Source organism: Littorina saxatilis, linkage group LG1 (assembly GCF_037325665.1).
Source record: "Littorina saxatilis isolate snail1 linkage group LG1, US_GU_Lsax_2.0, whole genome shotgun sequence".
Classification (NCBI taxonomy): domain Eukaryota; kingdom Metazoa; phylum Mollusca; class Gastropoda; order Littorinimorpha; family Littorinidae; genus Littorina; species Littorina saxatilis.
In genome coordinates this window covers 19,392,338-19,408,555 of record NC_090245.1, presented here as the reverse complement: position 1 = coordinate 19,408,555, position 16,218 = coordinate 19,392,338, and the positions used below count along the sequence as shown (strand labels likewise).

At 41.5% G+C, this 16,218-nt stretch overlaps 1 protein-coding gene across 1 annotated transcript in view; it reads left to right on the top strand.

Annotated features, from left to right (window-relative positions):
- Window positions 1–16,212, top strand: part of LOC138963889 (RNA cytosine-C(5)-methyltransferase NSUN2-like) — a 30,504-nt gene extending 14,292 nt beyond the window's left edge. Inside the window, exons 12-22 of the mRNA XM_070335739.1 lie at window positions 369–442; window positions 1,463–1,590; window positions 2,174–2,277; window positions 3,259–3,463; window positions 4,857–4,946; window positions 6,979–7,114; window positions 8,900–8,980; window positions 10,913–11,051; window positions 12,483–12,522; window positions 12,979–13,106; window positions 13,928–16,212. Coding sequence (XP_070191840.1) covers window positions 369–442; window positions 1,463–1,590; window positions 2,174–2,277; window positions 3,259–3,463; window positions 4,857–4,946; window positions 6,979–7,114; window positions 8,900–8,980; window positions 10,913–11,051; window positions 12,483–12,522; window positions 12,979–13,106; window positions 13,928–14,109 — 1,307 coding nt within the window. The 3' untranslated portion in view covers window positions 14,110–16,212. The remainder of the gene's footprint in view (window positions 1–368; window positions 443–1,462; window positions 1,591–2,173; window positions 2,278–3,258; window positions 3,464–4,856; window positions 4,947–6,978; window positions 7,115–8,899; window positions 8,981–10,912; window positions 11,052–12,482; window positions 12,523–12,978; window positions 13,107–13,927) is intronic.
- Window positions 16,213–16,218: the final 6 nt, after the last annotated feature.

The following is a 16,218-nucleotide window of genomic DNA, read 5'->3' as shown; positions in this document are numbered from 1 at the left end:
AAAGCAGAGCAAAGAAAGAGAGAGTAAAATAGACACACAGCTGCAGCCAGAGAAGTAGAGGTGGAGAGAGAGAAAGAACCAGGTTCAAGAGATGAGGACAAAAACGTTACAGATTCAGTTGTTGATGTTACAGAAGGTTGTTTTACTAGTGTGAGTTTCTGTAGAGGGTACACACTTACATGCACCAACAAAAAGTTACAAGTTTTATCATTAGCTGTTGCATTTTTAGTGAAATGAGTCTCACCACACATCAGTTGCGGTACCCCATCCCTCATCCAGGGATCTTTTTCTTGTTCTCACCTTTACATTTATCCAAACTGTGCAGACAGCAAAGCAATATGATGGGTTAAAATAGCTTGTGTTTACAGGCTCTGTGGAACTTGTTGATGTCTCCTCCATGATGCCTGGTCTCAAGACAGTGCCTGGTCTCAGCAAATGGAAGGTAAGAGCAAGACAATTGAAACCATTGTTGATGCTTTGTTTGTTCAACAGTTTGACCTTTGGTTTACATCCAGATAGCATCACTTAGTCTCATTAGCATTTACTGCCGGAGAAAAAGGGAGGCGCATACAATGTCATGTTTTTTTATTATGAAGACTGGTGTAACAAGAGGCGAAGCCTTCAAGGCTCCCGTAAGAAATCGACAAACAGTAACACAAACTCAATCACTCCGTCACACATACACACACACAGTAAGCATAGGTGACACTAGATCTAGATCTGTCTGTCTGTAGCCTACTTACTCGGGGACACGACTGCCAGATGGCCAGATCGACACTGCGCTTTCGACAGCGCTTCCTCGCGCAGACACTGGAAACACGTTGTGCAGATTAACCTGTAGGAAATCTCCTTTGGTATCTTCTTTATCTATTTTTCTGGAGCTACGAAACCGAACAATGTGAAATCGTCTTCTCCGAATCGGCGAACTGCAGCTCGGTGATAACTGTATCTATACCACAATCCTTCACGCGATCTGACCTAACCTTGACCCCTGACCTGGTCTACATACCACACACGACACAAACCAGTCAGCTGTTCTTACCCCCCCAAAACCCCCCACCACCCGTTTTCTTTGGATACACACTTTAACTACATACGTGCCGACGAAATGTTGATCATTGTTTCAATACTTTGAAGCTGTTGCTTGGATAATAACCAGGTAAAATTAGTATTTCGGTGTTCAGTCAAATGTTAAAGTTTCTATCACATACACACACACATACACACGCACAGACAGACAAAAGTTAGCATCGCATAGGCTACACTTAGGTGAGCCAAAAAACCAAAATAATAAGTAAGCTGTATAACTCAATATATGATATCACCTGAATAATGGATCAAAGTTAATCTCTCTTACTCAATTACCCCTTCATGCAGGAAGTCAGAGTTTAGTATCATCTTCAAACTTCCTAAACTTCTGTAAGAATATGTGCGTTATAAATGACTTTGCCCCCTATTTCAGATGATGAACAAACTTGGGAACTGGATGGACGACTTTGAGAGCGTGCCACAGAACTTCAAATCTCTCTTCACCAAGTCCATGTTTTCTCCCACTGCAGAGGAAGCTGAGAAGTTCAACCTTAACTTGTGGTAGGACTAGTTGGTTCTTGTTGATTTTTGCTATACAAGGGCCACTCAATATGTTTTGGAATTTGTTTTTTTAATGACACTTACAACCAATCTGTCTACTCCAGGTTTTTTTATAAAAAAAAACCTCAGCCTATACACATTTTACCATTCTCTCAAATCAGTTGTCCAGGACACCTGACCACGTTGACTGGGGTATGTCCGAAATAACGCCCTCGAAGAATGCTCAGGCATGTTCGGCGCTTTGAAACGGAATCGCGTAACAGAATCACACAACATTTTTTGTTACAAGTATAACAAAATTGGTCTATGATTTAATGTATGTAAAAGCAAAATAGTGACGTCTGTGGTCCGTCTAGGTTGCAACACATAACGAGTTCCCCTCGTAAAATGATACTTATTTGAGTAAAGATGGATCTTTTGTCCAACATATACAGCAAAAAATATAAATGTTTGCCCTGATATTTATAATTACAGGGTTGGCAAAAAAGTAGAGCTGATTTGTTGGATGTGTGGATTGAGTTTTCTGGATAGACACTCACAAGTATTTATTCTTACGTTCATTTTTTCTACTGTGTGTGTTCAGCCACAGAGTCCTGCCGCATCACCAAGACACAGGCGGATTCTTTTTTGCTGCTCTGCGGAAAGTTGGCAACCTGCCATGGTCAAGGGAGGCACGTGTGGAAAAAGGTGAGTGAAGAGACCTAATTCTGTTGTCTGATGGGTGAATGATTAGCGCTTGACTTGGACTTAGGCCTCAGAATTCCTGGAAAAAAACATAGGGCCACAGCATCGGTACTCTAGTACACTTGGTTCTGAGTGAGTGAAGAGACTTAATTCTGTCGTCTGAGGGGTGTATGATTAGCACTTAACTTTTATTTCATTTACTGTATTATCCCAATGCTGGGAAATTTGGGTCGGTTCCTCCCAGTGGAAAGCTAGCAGCACCAAGAGTCGCGCTACCCAGGTGTGTAATTATGGCAGAATGATCGAGATCTTTTACATGACACAGGGGTGGGACATGGATACCGTCTCTGAGTATGCACACAAAAGTTAACTCGTGTTCGTCCCGGCCTAGGATCACAACTCCAGTGCTCTACCAACTGAACTACCAGCCCCCCGACTTAGACTTACGCCTCTGAATTCCCAGGAAAAACAAATTGGGCAACAGCAACAGTACTCTAACCCACTTGGTTCTGGGAGATCCTCTTCAGCCGTGCATTTGTCATTCGCATTTATCGTGTTTTTTTCTCTCAAAATATGGACCCATTTTGGTGTGCAAGATGTATTGTGTATGGTAAAGAGTTTGAATGACCGTTGATTGTCTGACAGACAGCAGAGAGTCACAGCTCACTTCAGAGCTTGATATTGTAAAGAAAGCAGACGAACAATGGTAACTGGGCATGAGAACGATAAATAAAAAGACCGACAAATACTGTACTCACGTGTGAAGGAAGAATACGGAACAAACAACAGCTGTCATTTGTTCCGTATTCTTCATTCACATGTGAGTACAGTATTTTTCGGTCTTTTTATTGATATTATAAGTTGCTGAATTGTTCTGTTTTGCAGTGATGAAAACTATAATCTCCATTATAATTAGTTTTAACTATGTACTGCTATTTCCCCATTCCTGGTTGGTTGTGTCATGATCCGATTCCCTCATTTCAGAGGAAGCACTCAAACGGGAGCAAACAGCATCTGAAAAAGTGACCTCCGAAGGGCCACCGACACAGGAAAAAATGGCTGTCACAGAGACAACTACAGATAAACCTGCAAACAGCAACACAGATTCGACAGCCGTTCAAAGAAAAAGCGAAGATGCCAATGCAACAAATGACAACAGCAGGAAAAGAAAAGGGGAGTCAGAAGAGGGGTGAGTGTCTGGGACTGAGTATGTTGTTGGAGTCAGATTTAAACAAAAATGTGACTTTTTTATGCTTTGAATGAATGAATGGATCAAAAAACAAGAATTGTAGATTATTGGAATGTTTAATTATTGACAAAACAAAACGTTACATTTGCTAGTACATCAACCCAGTGGTCTTTTTAACCCAATGCCCCCTGACAAAAAAATGGCAGGCTGCCTTCTAAATCCTGAGCAAAGGGAAACTACTCCGCACAACATGCATACATACAAAACAAAACAATTCATATAAAATCATAGGTACTCACATTTATATAGAAGATGGCAGAATAACTCGAGAATACACTATAGTTTCATATGCAAGTATGTTCTGTCCACTTCCGATGTAATAAATGTTGTTTAAAAAAAAATCCAGCAAGTGTTCTTCAAAAACGTCCAACGTGTCAGCCTTCAGTCCTCATTTACACCAATATATGTTGAAAACTCCCAGAAAAATCCTCCCGAAAGTCTTGTTGTCGAATAACAACACCCAGATCGATGTCAAGACTCATCCCCTTTCACCTCTTCAAGTAGAAAACCTTCGAAAGGCGTGTCAGAATCGTCATCTGAGTTCCCCAGGATCGAACACCATACTTCCAAACCTTCGCTCAACGCAATTTTGTCAGAAAAAAAATCTCAAACTTTGAAAATTCACAGCTAACACACTATTGCATCGATTCAAACTCTGCAAACGCTAGAATGAAGCAGCCGGAAGGAAGTGCATTAATCACATCCGGTCGCAAGGCCTTATGGGTAAGGCTCAAAGCGAAAGTGAAAGTAGGTGACCTAGTGTTTAGCGGGCCATGCCGGGCGTTTCAGGGATTTCATAGGGCACTTCCAGCGGGCCATGCCGGGCGGTTCAGGGGGCATTGGGTTAAGTAGACAAACGGACAAACGCTTATGATACAAATAATGAACTTATCTTAGTATCGTGGATGAACCTCGCTTGCAAGATGCAAGATTTTTGTTGTTGTTATGCCTTGAAAACAAAATGTACACGAACAGACTATGATTTGGTTGTCTGTATAACATGCAGTGATTAGGATTTGGGAAATTTAGGCTTGGTAGGCTTACTTCTTTGAGAAGTGTGTATTTAAAGTTGCAGAACAAGTTTTCTGTAATGAAGTTATGTGCAGGCTTTGTTTTCTAATATTATGGACAAATATTGATGCAAGACTACAGTTTCAGTGTTCTCCGAAAAGTAACCGTATGAGATTTATTTAAGTCAAGACTTAATGGATGTTGTGTGGATTTGGGTAAATATTTTTTTTATATTCTTTATTTTAATTCTCAGCTTTTATTTATTTATTACTAATAAGATGTGATTGAATACAAAATTGATCCAAACAATTACTGTGTGCAGCCCACAGCCCAAGAAGAAAGAACTGAAGGGGTACAGGGAGGATCCGTTCCTGTTTATGCAGCCTGGGGACCCTGTGTGGCCTCCCATCAGGTAATCAGGCCGGTAGCTCAGTTGGTACAGCACTGGCCGTGTGATCCGAGGTTCACGGGTTCGAATCCGGGCCGGGACGGACATGGGTCAACTTTATGTGCAGGCTCAGAGACGGTATTCATGTTCCATCCCCCTGTCACCACTATGGCACGTAAAAGACCTCGGTCATTCTGCCATAAGTGCAGGTGGCTGATTACACCTAAACACGCACACACCTGGGTAGTGCGTCTCTGTTGCTGCTAGCTCTGGGAGGAAGCGACCAGAATTTCCCAGCGATGGGACAATAAAATAATGAAAATAAAAAATAAAATATCTAATGTCCAATGAATGGGTAATGAAGAATGGTGGACACTATAGGCCAATCCTTCCCAGCCTGTCCATGGTTTTATATGAACACATACCCACACGTAACATCCTGACTGAAAGAGTAAATACTCTTGGTGTTCTTGAGCCAAACTTTCCACCATGACGTGGCAAGTCATTAGGGAGGGGTGTGTCTCCAAACATACATTTTGTCTACGTGTGAAAAGTTTGCCTCAAGAAAATCAAGAGTGTAGCTCAGTCGGTAGCGCGCTGGATTTGTATCCAGTTGGCCGCTGTCAGCGTGAGTTCGTCCCCACGTTCGGCGAGAGATTAATTTCTCAGAGTCAACTTTGTGTGCAGACTCTCCTCGGTGTCCGAACACCCCCGCGTGTACACGCAAGCACAAGACCAAGTGCGCACGAAAAAGATCCTGTAATTCATGTCAGAGTTCGGTGGGTTATAGAAACACGAAAATACCCTGCATGCTTCCTCCAAAAGCGGCGTATGGCTGCCTAAATGGCGGGGTAAAAACGGTCATACACGTAAAAGCCGTGGGAGTTTCAGCCCATGAACGAACAAACAAACAAACAAACAAACAAACAAACTCTTTCACAACCCATACTTCTTCTTCTGCGTTCGATGTTCACAACCCATACAAACCCTGGAGAATTTTTGTCCAAACATCATCTATTCCCACTCTGCAAAGAAAGCATCCAGCTTGTTGAGATTTGGTATTTGTCCAAGTGGAGGAAAGGTCTTATCCCATGCAAAAGCCCGGCCAAATCTAAGATGGTGAGCCGAATTGTTTATATGGGAAGGACTCTGCTCTTATTGCACCATGGAAGGGTTGGCCGAGTGGTAACGCACTTGCGCTCGGAAGCGAGAGGTTGCGAGTTCGACCCTGGGTCAGGGCGTTAGCAATTTTCTCCCCCCTTTCCTAACCTAGGTGGTGGGTTCAAGTGCTAGTCTTTCGGATGAGACGAAAAACCGAGGTCCCTTCGTGTACACTACATTGGGGTGTGCACGTTGAAGATCCCACGATTGACAAAAGGGTCTTTCCTGGCAAAATTGTATAGGCATAGATAAAAATGTCCACCAAAATACCCGTGTGACTTGGAATAATAGGCCGTGAAAAGTAGGATATGCGCCGAAATGGCTGCGATCTGCTGGCCGATGTGAATGCGTGATGTATTGTGTAAAAATATTCCATCTCACACGGCATAAATAAATCCCTGCGCCTTGAATATGTGCGCGATATAAAATAACAAATTGCATAAAAAACCCAAAAATTTAATAAAATCCCTGCGCTTAGAACTGTACCCACGGAATACGCGCGATATAAGCTTCATATTGATTGATTGATTGATTGATCATGATGCATCTTTTCTGGTCTGTGTGCATGATGGAGCTTGCATGCTTGAATCTTCCTTCAGTGAATCACTAAAGCACTGCCTCCTGTGAATCTGATCTAATGTGTGAAGTTGGATTTTAGTGCAATACTTAATTCTCAGTAAATGTGATGTTTTTTATGTTATCACCGCCTGACACTGCATGTCAATTTTCCTTGTTTTTATAAGGACAGTAAACATTTTTGAGTCTTGAGTCTTGAGCCTATTGCGAGGAAAGAAAGAAACTTGGTAATTTGTTTTCTATCAGATCTGGTTGTACATTTTCTTAGCCATTCACAAGAATGACTAGTTTCAGTTTTTGATTTCCTGTCATGTTGCAGAGATTTCTACGGCCTGACAGACGAGTTTCCGTCCAACCAGCTTCTCTACAGATCTGAGCAAGGAGCCAAGCGGTCTTTGTACTTTGTGTCCAAAGCCATCCGACAGATCGTTCTCAGCAACGAGAACAGAGTGCGGGTATGATCTGATTATTGGTTTGCTTTCATGGATTTGATGGATTTCTGCATCATACTTTTGGACTCCCCTGAGTAATCAGAAATGTTCTCTTGGACATTAATTTTTGAGGGTAGAGCAGCAAATACTTTTTTTTTTTTTTTTTTTTTTTTTTTAAGGAGATCAGACCTTGTTAATCACACATGTGCTTGCGGTTTTTATTTTTATTTTTTATATCGGAAGTTTTTTATTTTTTTTATTTTTTTTGTTATCATTTTAATTCTTATTAAGTTATTATTGTTTTCCTTCTGTCTCACTCTTTCTGTCAGCTTCACACTCAATGGACAGTAAACAGATCATGGACATTTTTTTTAAATTGTTTTTAATTAACTTTTACCCTATCTTTCTCTCCTCTCTCTCTCTCTCTCTCTCTCTCTCTCTCTCTCTCTCTCTCTCACACTTGTCCACACAACATCTCTCTCTCTCTCTCTCTCTCTCTCTCTCTCTCTCTCTCTCTCTCTCTCTCTCTCTCTCTCTCTCTCTCTCACTCACTCCCTAGTCTGTCTTTCTCTGCATCCACTTTCTTTCTCTTCGACTTGTCTGTTTTTTCTGAATTTTGTTCTTCGGATTCTTCTGTCTTCTTCTTTGTTCTTTTTTTTTGCTCCGGCAAATACTTTTGATTCATATACATTTGAACAATCCTCTTAAGACCTGAACAAATCTGAGAAAATCAGGTCTGTAATGGGACATGACGAAGGGGTGTCGCATAAAGCATTTGCTTTTCTTGTTGTAGTTGTTGTTTTTTTGTTTGTTTGTTGAAAAGTAACACAACTTTGTTGTCCATATTCATGTCACTTGAGATCAGAGTCTTTAAAGTGTGTTGGCTGTGTTGGTAACATGTGTTTTTGTTTCCTTTTCAATTTTTGACTCACATGCGTAGCAAAAGTGAGTCTATGTACTCACCCGAGTCGTCCGTCCGTCCGTCCGTCCGTCCGTCCGGACGTCCGGACGTCCGTCCGTCCGTCCGGACGTCCGTCCGGAAAACTTTAACGTTGGATATTTCTTGGACACTATTCAGTCTATCAGTACCAAATTTGGCAAGATGGTGTATGATGACAAGGCCCCAAAAAACATACATAGCATCTTGACCTTGCTTCAAGGTCAAGGTCGCAGGGGCCATAAATGTTGCCTTAAAACCAGCTATTTTTCACATTTTTCCCATTTTCTCTGAAGTTTTTGAGATTGAATACCTCACCTATATATGATATATAGGGCAAAGTAAGCCCCATCTTTTGATACCAGTTTGGTTTACCTTGCTTCAAGGTCAAGGTCACAGGAGCTCTTCAAAGTTGGATTGTATACATATTTTGAAGTGACCTTGACCCTGAACTATGGAAGATAACTGTTTCAAACTTAAAAATTATGTGGGGCACATGTTATGCTTTCATCATGAGACACATTTGGTCACATATGATCAAGGTCAAGGTCACTTTGACCCTTATGAAATGTGACCAAAATAAGGTAGTGAACCACTAAAAGTGACCATATCTCATGGTAGAAAGAGCCAATAAGCACCATTGTACTTCCTATGTCTTGAATTAACAGCTTTGTGTTGCATGACCTTGACCCAAGGTCAAGGTCACATGTATTTTGGTAGGAAAAATGTGTAAAGCATGTGAGTCGTATGGGCTTTGCCCTTCTTGTTATTTGTTCATTTACACTGCGTTTACTTGTTCAGGAATAATACGAGAGGGAATAAATTGCCGGTTGTTTGACAATTGTTTGATTTGTATTTTTTTTCCTCCACAGTTCATCAACATGGGTGTGAAGTTTGTGTCACGCAGTCCGTCTCCCCTTGTGCCAGACTGCGAATTCCGTATCACGCAAGAGGTAAAACATATTTCTTAGCTCTTGCAGACCTGTTTACACTACACATTGAGCGTAGTAAACTACGATTTTGGTCCCCAAACTACGCAACTACGCATGCTTGTCTTATACTACGCAAACGTTTCGTTTCGACTACACATTTTGAAAACGCAAAAACGCGAGCGAGTTCCGATCCATAATTTGTACTAACCGGTTGTGTACTGCGTGCAAAACATGCCCGGCGCCCGCGAGAGTAGCGTAGTCAGTTGGTCTTGCTGCTGTTATTACAACTATCGCGGGCGTTTCAGCACATACTTTTCTGAACGCGGTCACTTCGTAGCTCATTCTTTCTGGAGGGAAAAAAATGGCTACAGCGACGAACACGGATTCAGAAGACTTTGGCGATCAACCGCCACGGAGCAAAAAAAAGAAGCTTGGTCAAACTCCCAGCAAGGCTTTTCTGCCAAAGTACTATGAGGAGCATCCATGCCTAGTTTCGTGGAGAAAAGGGAAGCATTTTGCCCACTGCACTGTGTGCAACACGGCTTTTTCAGAGAAGCACAGTGGGCTTTACGACCGTGTAACCGCCACAAGAAAAGCACTTCTCATGAGGAATTCGAGAAATCTCGACCAAAGCAGAGGAAAAATTGGACTGTTTTGTGAAGAAACCCGTGCCAGGGAAAGAAGACCAAGACAAGCTCACTTTTGAGAGATCGGTAACCAGAGCAGAGGCAATGACCTGCCATATTATTATTATTGCCGACGCAAACCTGTTCAATTTATATGCAAATTTGCCTTCATGTTGATACACATACTCCCAGTCCCTACTTTTTGTGACTTGATGTTCTCAGATTGTCACAGGTCTTGAATAGGGGGTCCCACTGTATATGAACTGCATACCCCTCAACATAGCTTTTTTTTAACAAATCAAATGTTCCAAACTAGTTAATAATTTTTTTCTTAACAAATAAACTTAATTGGCTTGTATTTTTGTGGGGGCTTTCTTTGTATTTGTATGAGGAGTATTGTTCACATTGTAATAGTTTTGTTTGGAGTGTTGAGTGTTTGTTTTAGTACGGTATAAGTAACTGTTCTGTTTTGCGGTTTGGGTTGATCGAATTGAAATACTACACATTCACCTGCCAAACTACACATTTGCCTTATTTTCACACCCAAAACTACACATGGTACATTTCAGGGGTAGGCAGGTCTGCTCTTGTGATGAAGTGCATATGGAACCTGAGTAGATAGAAATAAAGTGCAACCCCCTTTAAGATACCTTCCCCCCCTTCTTGGCTCATATGATGAAGTGCATATGATACACAGGCATGGGAATTGTCCGCCGAAAGGCAAATTTCCGCCGAATTTATTTTTGTTCCGCCGAAAAAGCAAAAATGTCCGCCGAAAAAATTAATGGGGGAGGCAAAAATCGTTCTGAAAACTGAATTTAATGGCAAACTTGGAGCTCAGATGACACCAAATTGCACAATTTGGGTTCTTTGGAGAAACATTTTAACAGGGGGGGGGGGGGGGGGGGCATGCCCCCGGACCCCCCTAGTAAAGCTGGTCCCCCCTAGTAAGGCTAGGCGCTTTGCGCCTTCGACTTTGATATTACTTATACATTTTCAGCCTTTTGTACTTTTTTCTATTCCCATGCCTGGATACAATATTTACTGTGTTTATTTCTGTGCATGACAAGCCAAAAATTAATTGTTTGTATGTACCTTTCAGGCTGTTGTACTTCAATCATACAAAGTTGTATTGTGTTGTTTTAAACTCGGTCATCTGAAGACGCTACCATTACCGTACACACAAGGCTGTTGTACTTCAATCATACAAAGTTGTATTGTGTTGTAGTAAGCTCAGTCATTTGAAAATGCTACCATACGGTACACACAATGCTGTTGACTTTTCATGGCAGTATTTGTTCATCATTGGTTTGATCTTTATCTGCAGAGCATGGGTTCACTAGCCAGTCACCTCACCAAACGCACTGTCAGCATCACAAGAGAAGATGCGGTGACGATATTCAGAGAAGAGAACCCCTTCCTGTCCAAGATGAGTCAAAGCACACAGGATACACTGGAAACAATCGGTAAGTATACATCTGATTTAACATATCTGACAAACAAAGGGAAGTAAGCGTTCTAAAGTGCATACGACATGTGTAATAGAGTAAGTGAGAGTTATTCGGAACCATTCTCCTGGCACCTGAGAGAAACAAGCATTGAAATGAACAAGTGACTTTCATCCTTATCATTTCATCATCATGTTGATTTAACACAGCCTCAGAGACGGACAAAGATTTTGTTGGTCCTAGAGTTATGGATAAATGAGTACATTCGACTTTTACTGGATCTACAGTGGAGTCCGGGTACAACGAATCTCAAGGGAGATACATTTTAGTTCGTTATATCAGTAATTCGCTGTAGAGTTTTCAACCCTAAATGGCCTTAAGACAAGTTTTCCCACTCACCTTCAAATGATCGTGTCATCGATCTTTCCTTGGAGAGTACAATCTCTGCATGTTTTCAACAGCTTCATAATATAATCCATAGAGGCATAGTTCAAATGTTCACTTTACTGTCACAATTTTAGAAGTAAAATTTAAAAAGTCGTGTAAAAGCGTGTACATATGTACATTCTGATCAATCTCCGATTTCATGGTGTCCACCAGTTCTGGTGCATGTACTACCCTGGCCAAGTTTCCTCTCAAGACATCAAAGAGACCGCCCCATAGGTTAAACTCCCCATAGGTTAAACTCAGTCACTGACCCGGGAGTGACCCGGGTGCAGGAAGTGTTTCCTCTCTCATAAAGGGGAACCACCTCTCATAGCTAAAACTGGGTCACAGTGTCTATAAACAAGGCCACCCAGCTATCACAATGGACCTGCCTTTGATCTCGCCTCACACGCAGATCGTTGTAGCCTTGTGACTTTTTAGAGCACAGTCATAGCTTAGCAGCTGATTGGAATAGTGAAAACACAGTGGCGGTGGCTGTTCCGTGCACCTCCCGCTGTTTGTTCAGAGTTCGCTCAGAGTTCGCTCATCACGGGATGTGCACTTGTGTTTGTGTATTTTTGTGTATTTTTGTCTTTGGAGACAGTTATTGACATCAGTTCGTTGTAGCCTTGTGACTTTTAGAGACAAAACGGCTCTGGGGCGATGAAAACGTGTTTGTTATAAGAGGGGTTTGTTATGCAAATGAGTTCAAAAGGTTCGTTGTGGCCGGAAAGTAACAAGTAAGAAATAGAAGGCTGTCTGCCGGGAAATCAATGGCAGTTCGTTAAAAGCAGGATTTCGTTATACCCAGGTTCGTTATACCTGGACTCCACTGTACTTCATGAAAACGAAAGAGAGAACAACATTTTCATTGACCTTGTGAGAGAAAGGAAAAAAAGTAAGATTTTTCTTTTTTTAGGAAGTTTATTTTGATTCTGCAGGCTTCCTGCTCTGTACAATCTTGTAGTCGCAGTAGAATGGTATTACAGTTGTGTAATGTGTATCTATTATCTTTTGTTATAGTTCCTGGCAGTGTTGTCTTTGTCTACAAACCAACTGAAAGGTAAGGCACTTTGTAGTTGTTGTTGTTCTTTCTTTAAGATGTACAGAACACACAAATACAAATGAAAGGATGGAAGTAGTTTTAATGAGAAGGAATCTCTTGCCCTTTCCTTTCTGTGAAAAGTGTTACAGTAAATAATACCAGTGACCCCATTCTGTAGTCTGTACTTCTTTCTTGTTTTAATTTTATGTACTACATTGATCAATAGCTGTATGTCATTTTATTCTAAAATCTGCAGTTGATTTAATACTTGAATCACACTTTTTTTTTTAAAGCGTTAGATTAAATTTTCAGTAGATAGAAATGTCAAATGCAAGAGGTGTATTTTTGCACCAAGAAATACTCCGATTTTAATGTTGAAACGATTTCTGAAAAGTCATACGGAATAGTTTAAAGTATGTGCTTCTGGTTTATTTTTGTTCCGTTGATATCTAACAAAGACATTTCATTGTGCAGCAACCCACAGCCTGCGTGCACGCTGACGTTCTGCGGTTGGAAAGGAAAGGCATCTGTCCGGAGCTTTGTCCCTCGTTTTGAGCGTTCTCATTGTCTGCGCCTCTTTGGGCAGGACCTGGCACAGATCAGTGAGTGAATAATTGTAAAAAGTAAATAGATGGTGCTTTTTTGCCATTTCTTGTCTGAAAGAGAGCAAACTACTCAGAACTGGGTAGACATTGAATTGTGAAAAAGGCGCCTTTGATGCCAAACGAAGCGACAATAGTTTCTCATTATGCCTAATCCCCTAAATCATCAAATCTTCAAGCAAGCTGATCAGCATGATAGTAATTATCAGAAAAATTAATGATTGACATTTCTTTTATTTCTCAGCAGTCACGTGACTTGTGACTGCTCATCACTTCCTCTGTGGCTGTAGATATGATTTTAATGTTATGGTTATTTCATCTCTGATTTAAGGGCGTGAGGAAGAATGTATGGATGACTAATGATGACTTGGGTGTGCTGTATATGTGAAGGAGAAGAAGGCCAGTGGATAACCTGAAAGACCCAGTCCCCCTTCTTCCCCTCCCCCCTCCCCCCCCCCCCCCCCCCTACCTCCGTCTGAAATATTTCTGGCTACTTTTCCTGCACCATTCAACTAGAATTAAATAAATAGATAAATAAGTAGATAAATAAATAAATAAGAATTAAATAGATTCTTTCCATAAGCTTACCATCCCGAAATATTGATTATAGATATAAACGTACCTAACCTGGTTACTGGTGTGTTTTCTTTTTAATTAACGATTCAACTAGCTCCAGTATCAACTCTGTCCCACGTCTCAGTGTAATTTTTTTTCGAATCAGGTATGCAAGATGTTTCATCCACTTCAATCTTATAGATACAAACACACTTTATTGCAAGTACCATGATGGTAATCTATAATCACGACAGTTGTTTCTGCAGAAGCCGAAGTTGCAAAGATGAAGAAAGATAGGCAGCAGAAGTTTGACGCAGCTGCAGCCTCCGCAGCCGATGGAGACCCCCCTCCCTTGGAGGATGAGGAGGAAAAGAAACCTGCGCCGCTGAAAGAGGAAGGGGGAGGAGAACCGATGGTGAAGGCAGGAGAGGATGGAGAGAAGGAGTGAGAAGCTGAGATGACTTTTCAGAGTTTTTCGTGAGAAGGTGGATTGTGAGATTTTAGCCCCACCATAAACGGTATGCTTGGGGAAGAGTGTGACTGAGAAGTTCTGATCGGGGTTTAACATTTAGAATGACGTGAAATTGTGAGCATTCTTGCTGAAGGAAATAAACGCAAAATGTATGTCCATGGAAGGGTTTGCAATTTTAAAATAGCCTGAGATCTTGAACACTTGCAAAAAGAAATAAGCGCATCAAAGGCAGTGCGAGAAGGATAAACACATGTCTGAAAATGAAGCGGAAACGAAGACTGCTAGTGAAGGAATAGACACACACGCACGTACACAGTCACACATACTGACACACACACACACACACACACACACACACACACACACACACACACACACACACACACACACACACACACACACACACATATATGCTCATGCACACACACACACACACACATACACACACACACACACATATGCTCATGCACACAATCACACACACACACACACACACACATGCTCATGCACACAATAACACACACACACACACACACACACATGCTCATGCACACAATCACACTTACAAACACACACACACACACACACACACACACACGCACACAATGGCAGTTGCATCCGTCTGCCACTTCTTTTTTTTGTAGACTTAGCTGGATGGATGGGTGATGTTAGGTATGTGACCTCCAGAGAAGGCCAATCTTCCTGCAAGGAAACTCTACGATTTACTGTCAGTGTGGGACCAGTGCCACTTCATGCACCATCAGTGTCTGTGAGAATGAACAGTCTGGAAGTCAGCTTTGTCTTATCTCTGCCACTGTTTTACCAAGACAATTTTTAAAGGGCGTGTTTTTGCTACAGTCACAGGTTTTTCTTTAGGTTTTGAAAGTATTGTTATGTTCTGAGTTATGTGGGAATCTACTGCCTCTCTTATTAAAGATAGTTTCTTTTAACTGACATAGAATTCTGTGCACCTTGTATGTGTGTGTGCGTGTGCAGGGTGCATTTTATATCACTGTGTGTGTGTGTGTGTGTGTGTGTGTTATATCACTGTATGCGTGTTGCACTGTCTCTATGTGGGCGTCACTGTGTACGTGTGTGTGTGTGTTTTATATCACTGTAAGCGTGTTGCACTGTGTGTATGTGGGTGTCACTGTGTGTGTGTGTTTTATATCACTGTAAGCGTGTTGCACTGAGTGTATGTGGGTGTCACTGTGGTGTGTTTTATATCACTGTAAGCGTGTAGCACTGTGTGTATGAGGGTTTCACTGTGTTCGTGTGTGTGTGTGGATGTCACTGTGTACGTGCGCATGTGTGTGAGTGTGCATGCGCGTTTTGTATCCCTGTATGCAACTGTGGGTATGTGTGTGAGCACTCAGGAGAGAATCATGTTGTAACAAAGTGTTATGTTCTCACTGAAACATTGTTCTCAAGATACAATTGAATCTGTTTAATAATAATGCCTTTGAAGGTGAACTCGGTGTCAGTGTATGTAGTTGCAAGTACCTGTACTTTAATAAGTAATTATAAGGAAACTTAACCACAACGAAAATAGCTGACAAGATTATATGCACACTCACTGCCACACACACACACCGCCACACACACACACAGAGTTCATCAAATCGAATTTATTAAAACAATCTTTTTTTCTGAATAAAGGCAAACAACATTATACCATTTGTTTAGACAGACAACAATGGATCAACAAGCCAAGTCAATTGACGAATTCCAAAAATCACTGGTTTCAGTAAGAGTGAATGCCCCTGCTTTTACTAGGACAAACAGAGGGGCCAATCACTAGAGAGGGGTGTGTATGAAACAGTGTAGACAGGAGCACATGTGAATTTATTTGTCCGAGGAAAAGCAAGGGTATTCACTCTTTCACAACCCATACAACGCCGACAGAGTTATTTCCGAACATCGTCTATTGACTTTCAGTGCATTATTTTCTGTTACTGCAGAGGGAAAGTAGCCACATACTTGAGGCGGTTGTTTCTTCGTTCTTAAAAGCACAGTCCCAAACGATTCAGGTAACTACCTCAGATCAGATCTGTCCAGACTTGGACATATTTACCCCCCCCCCCC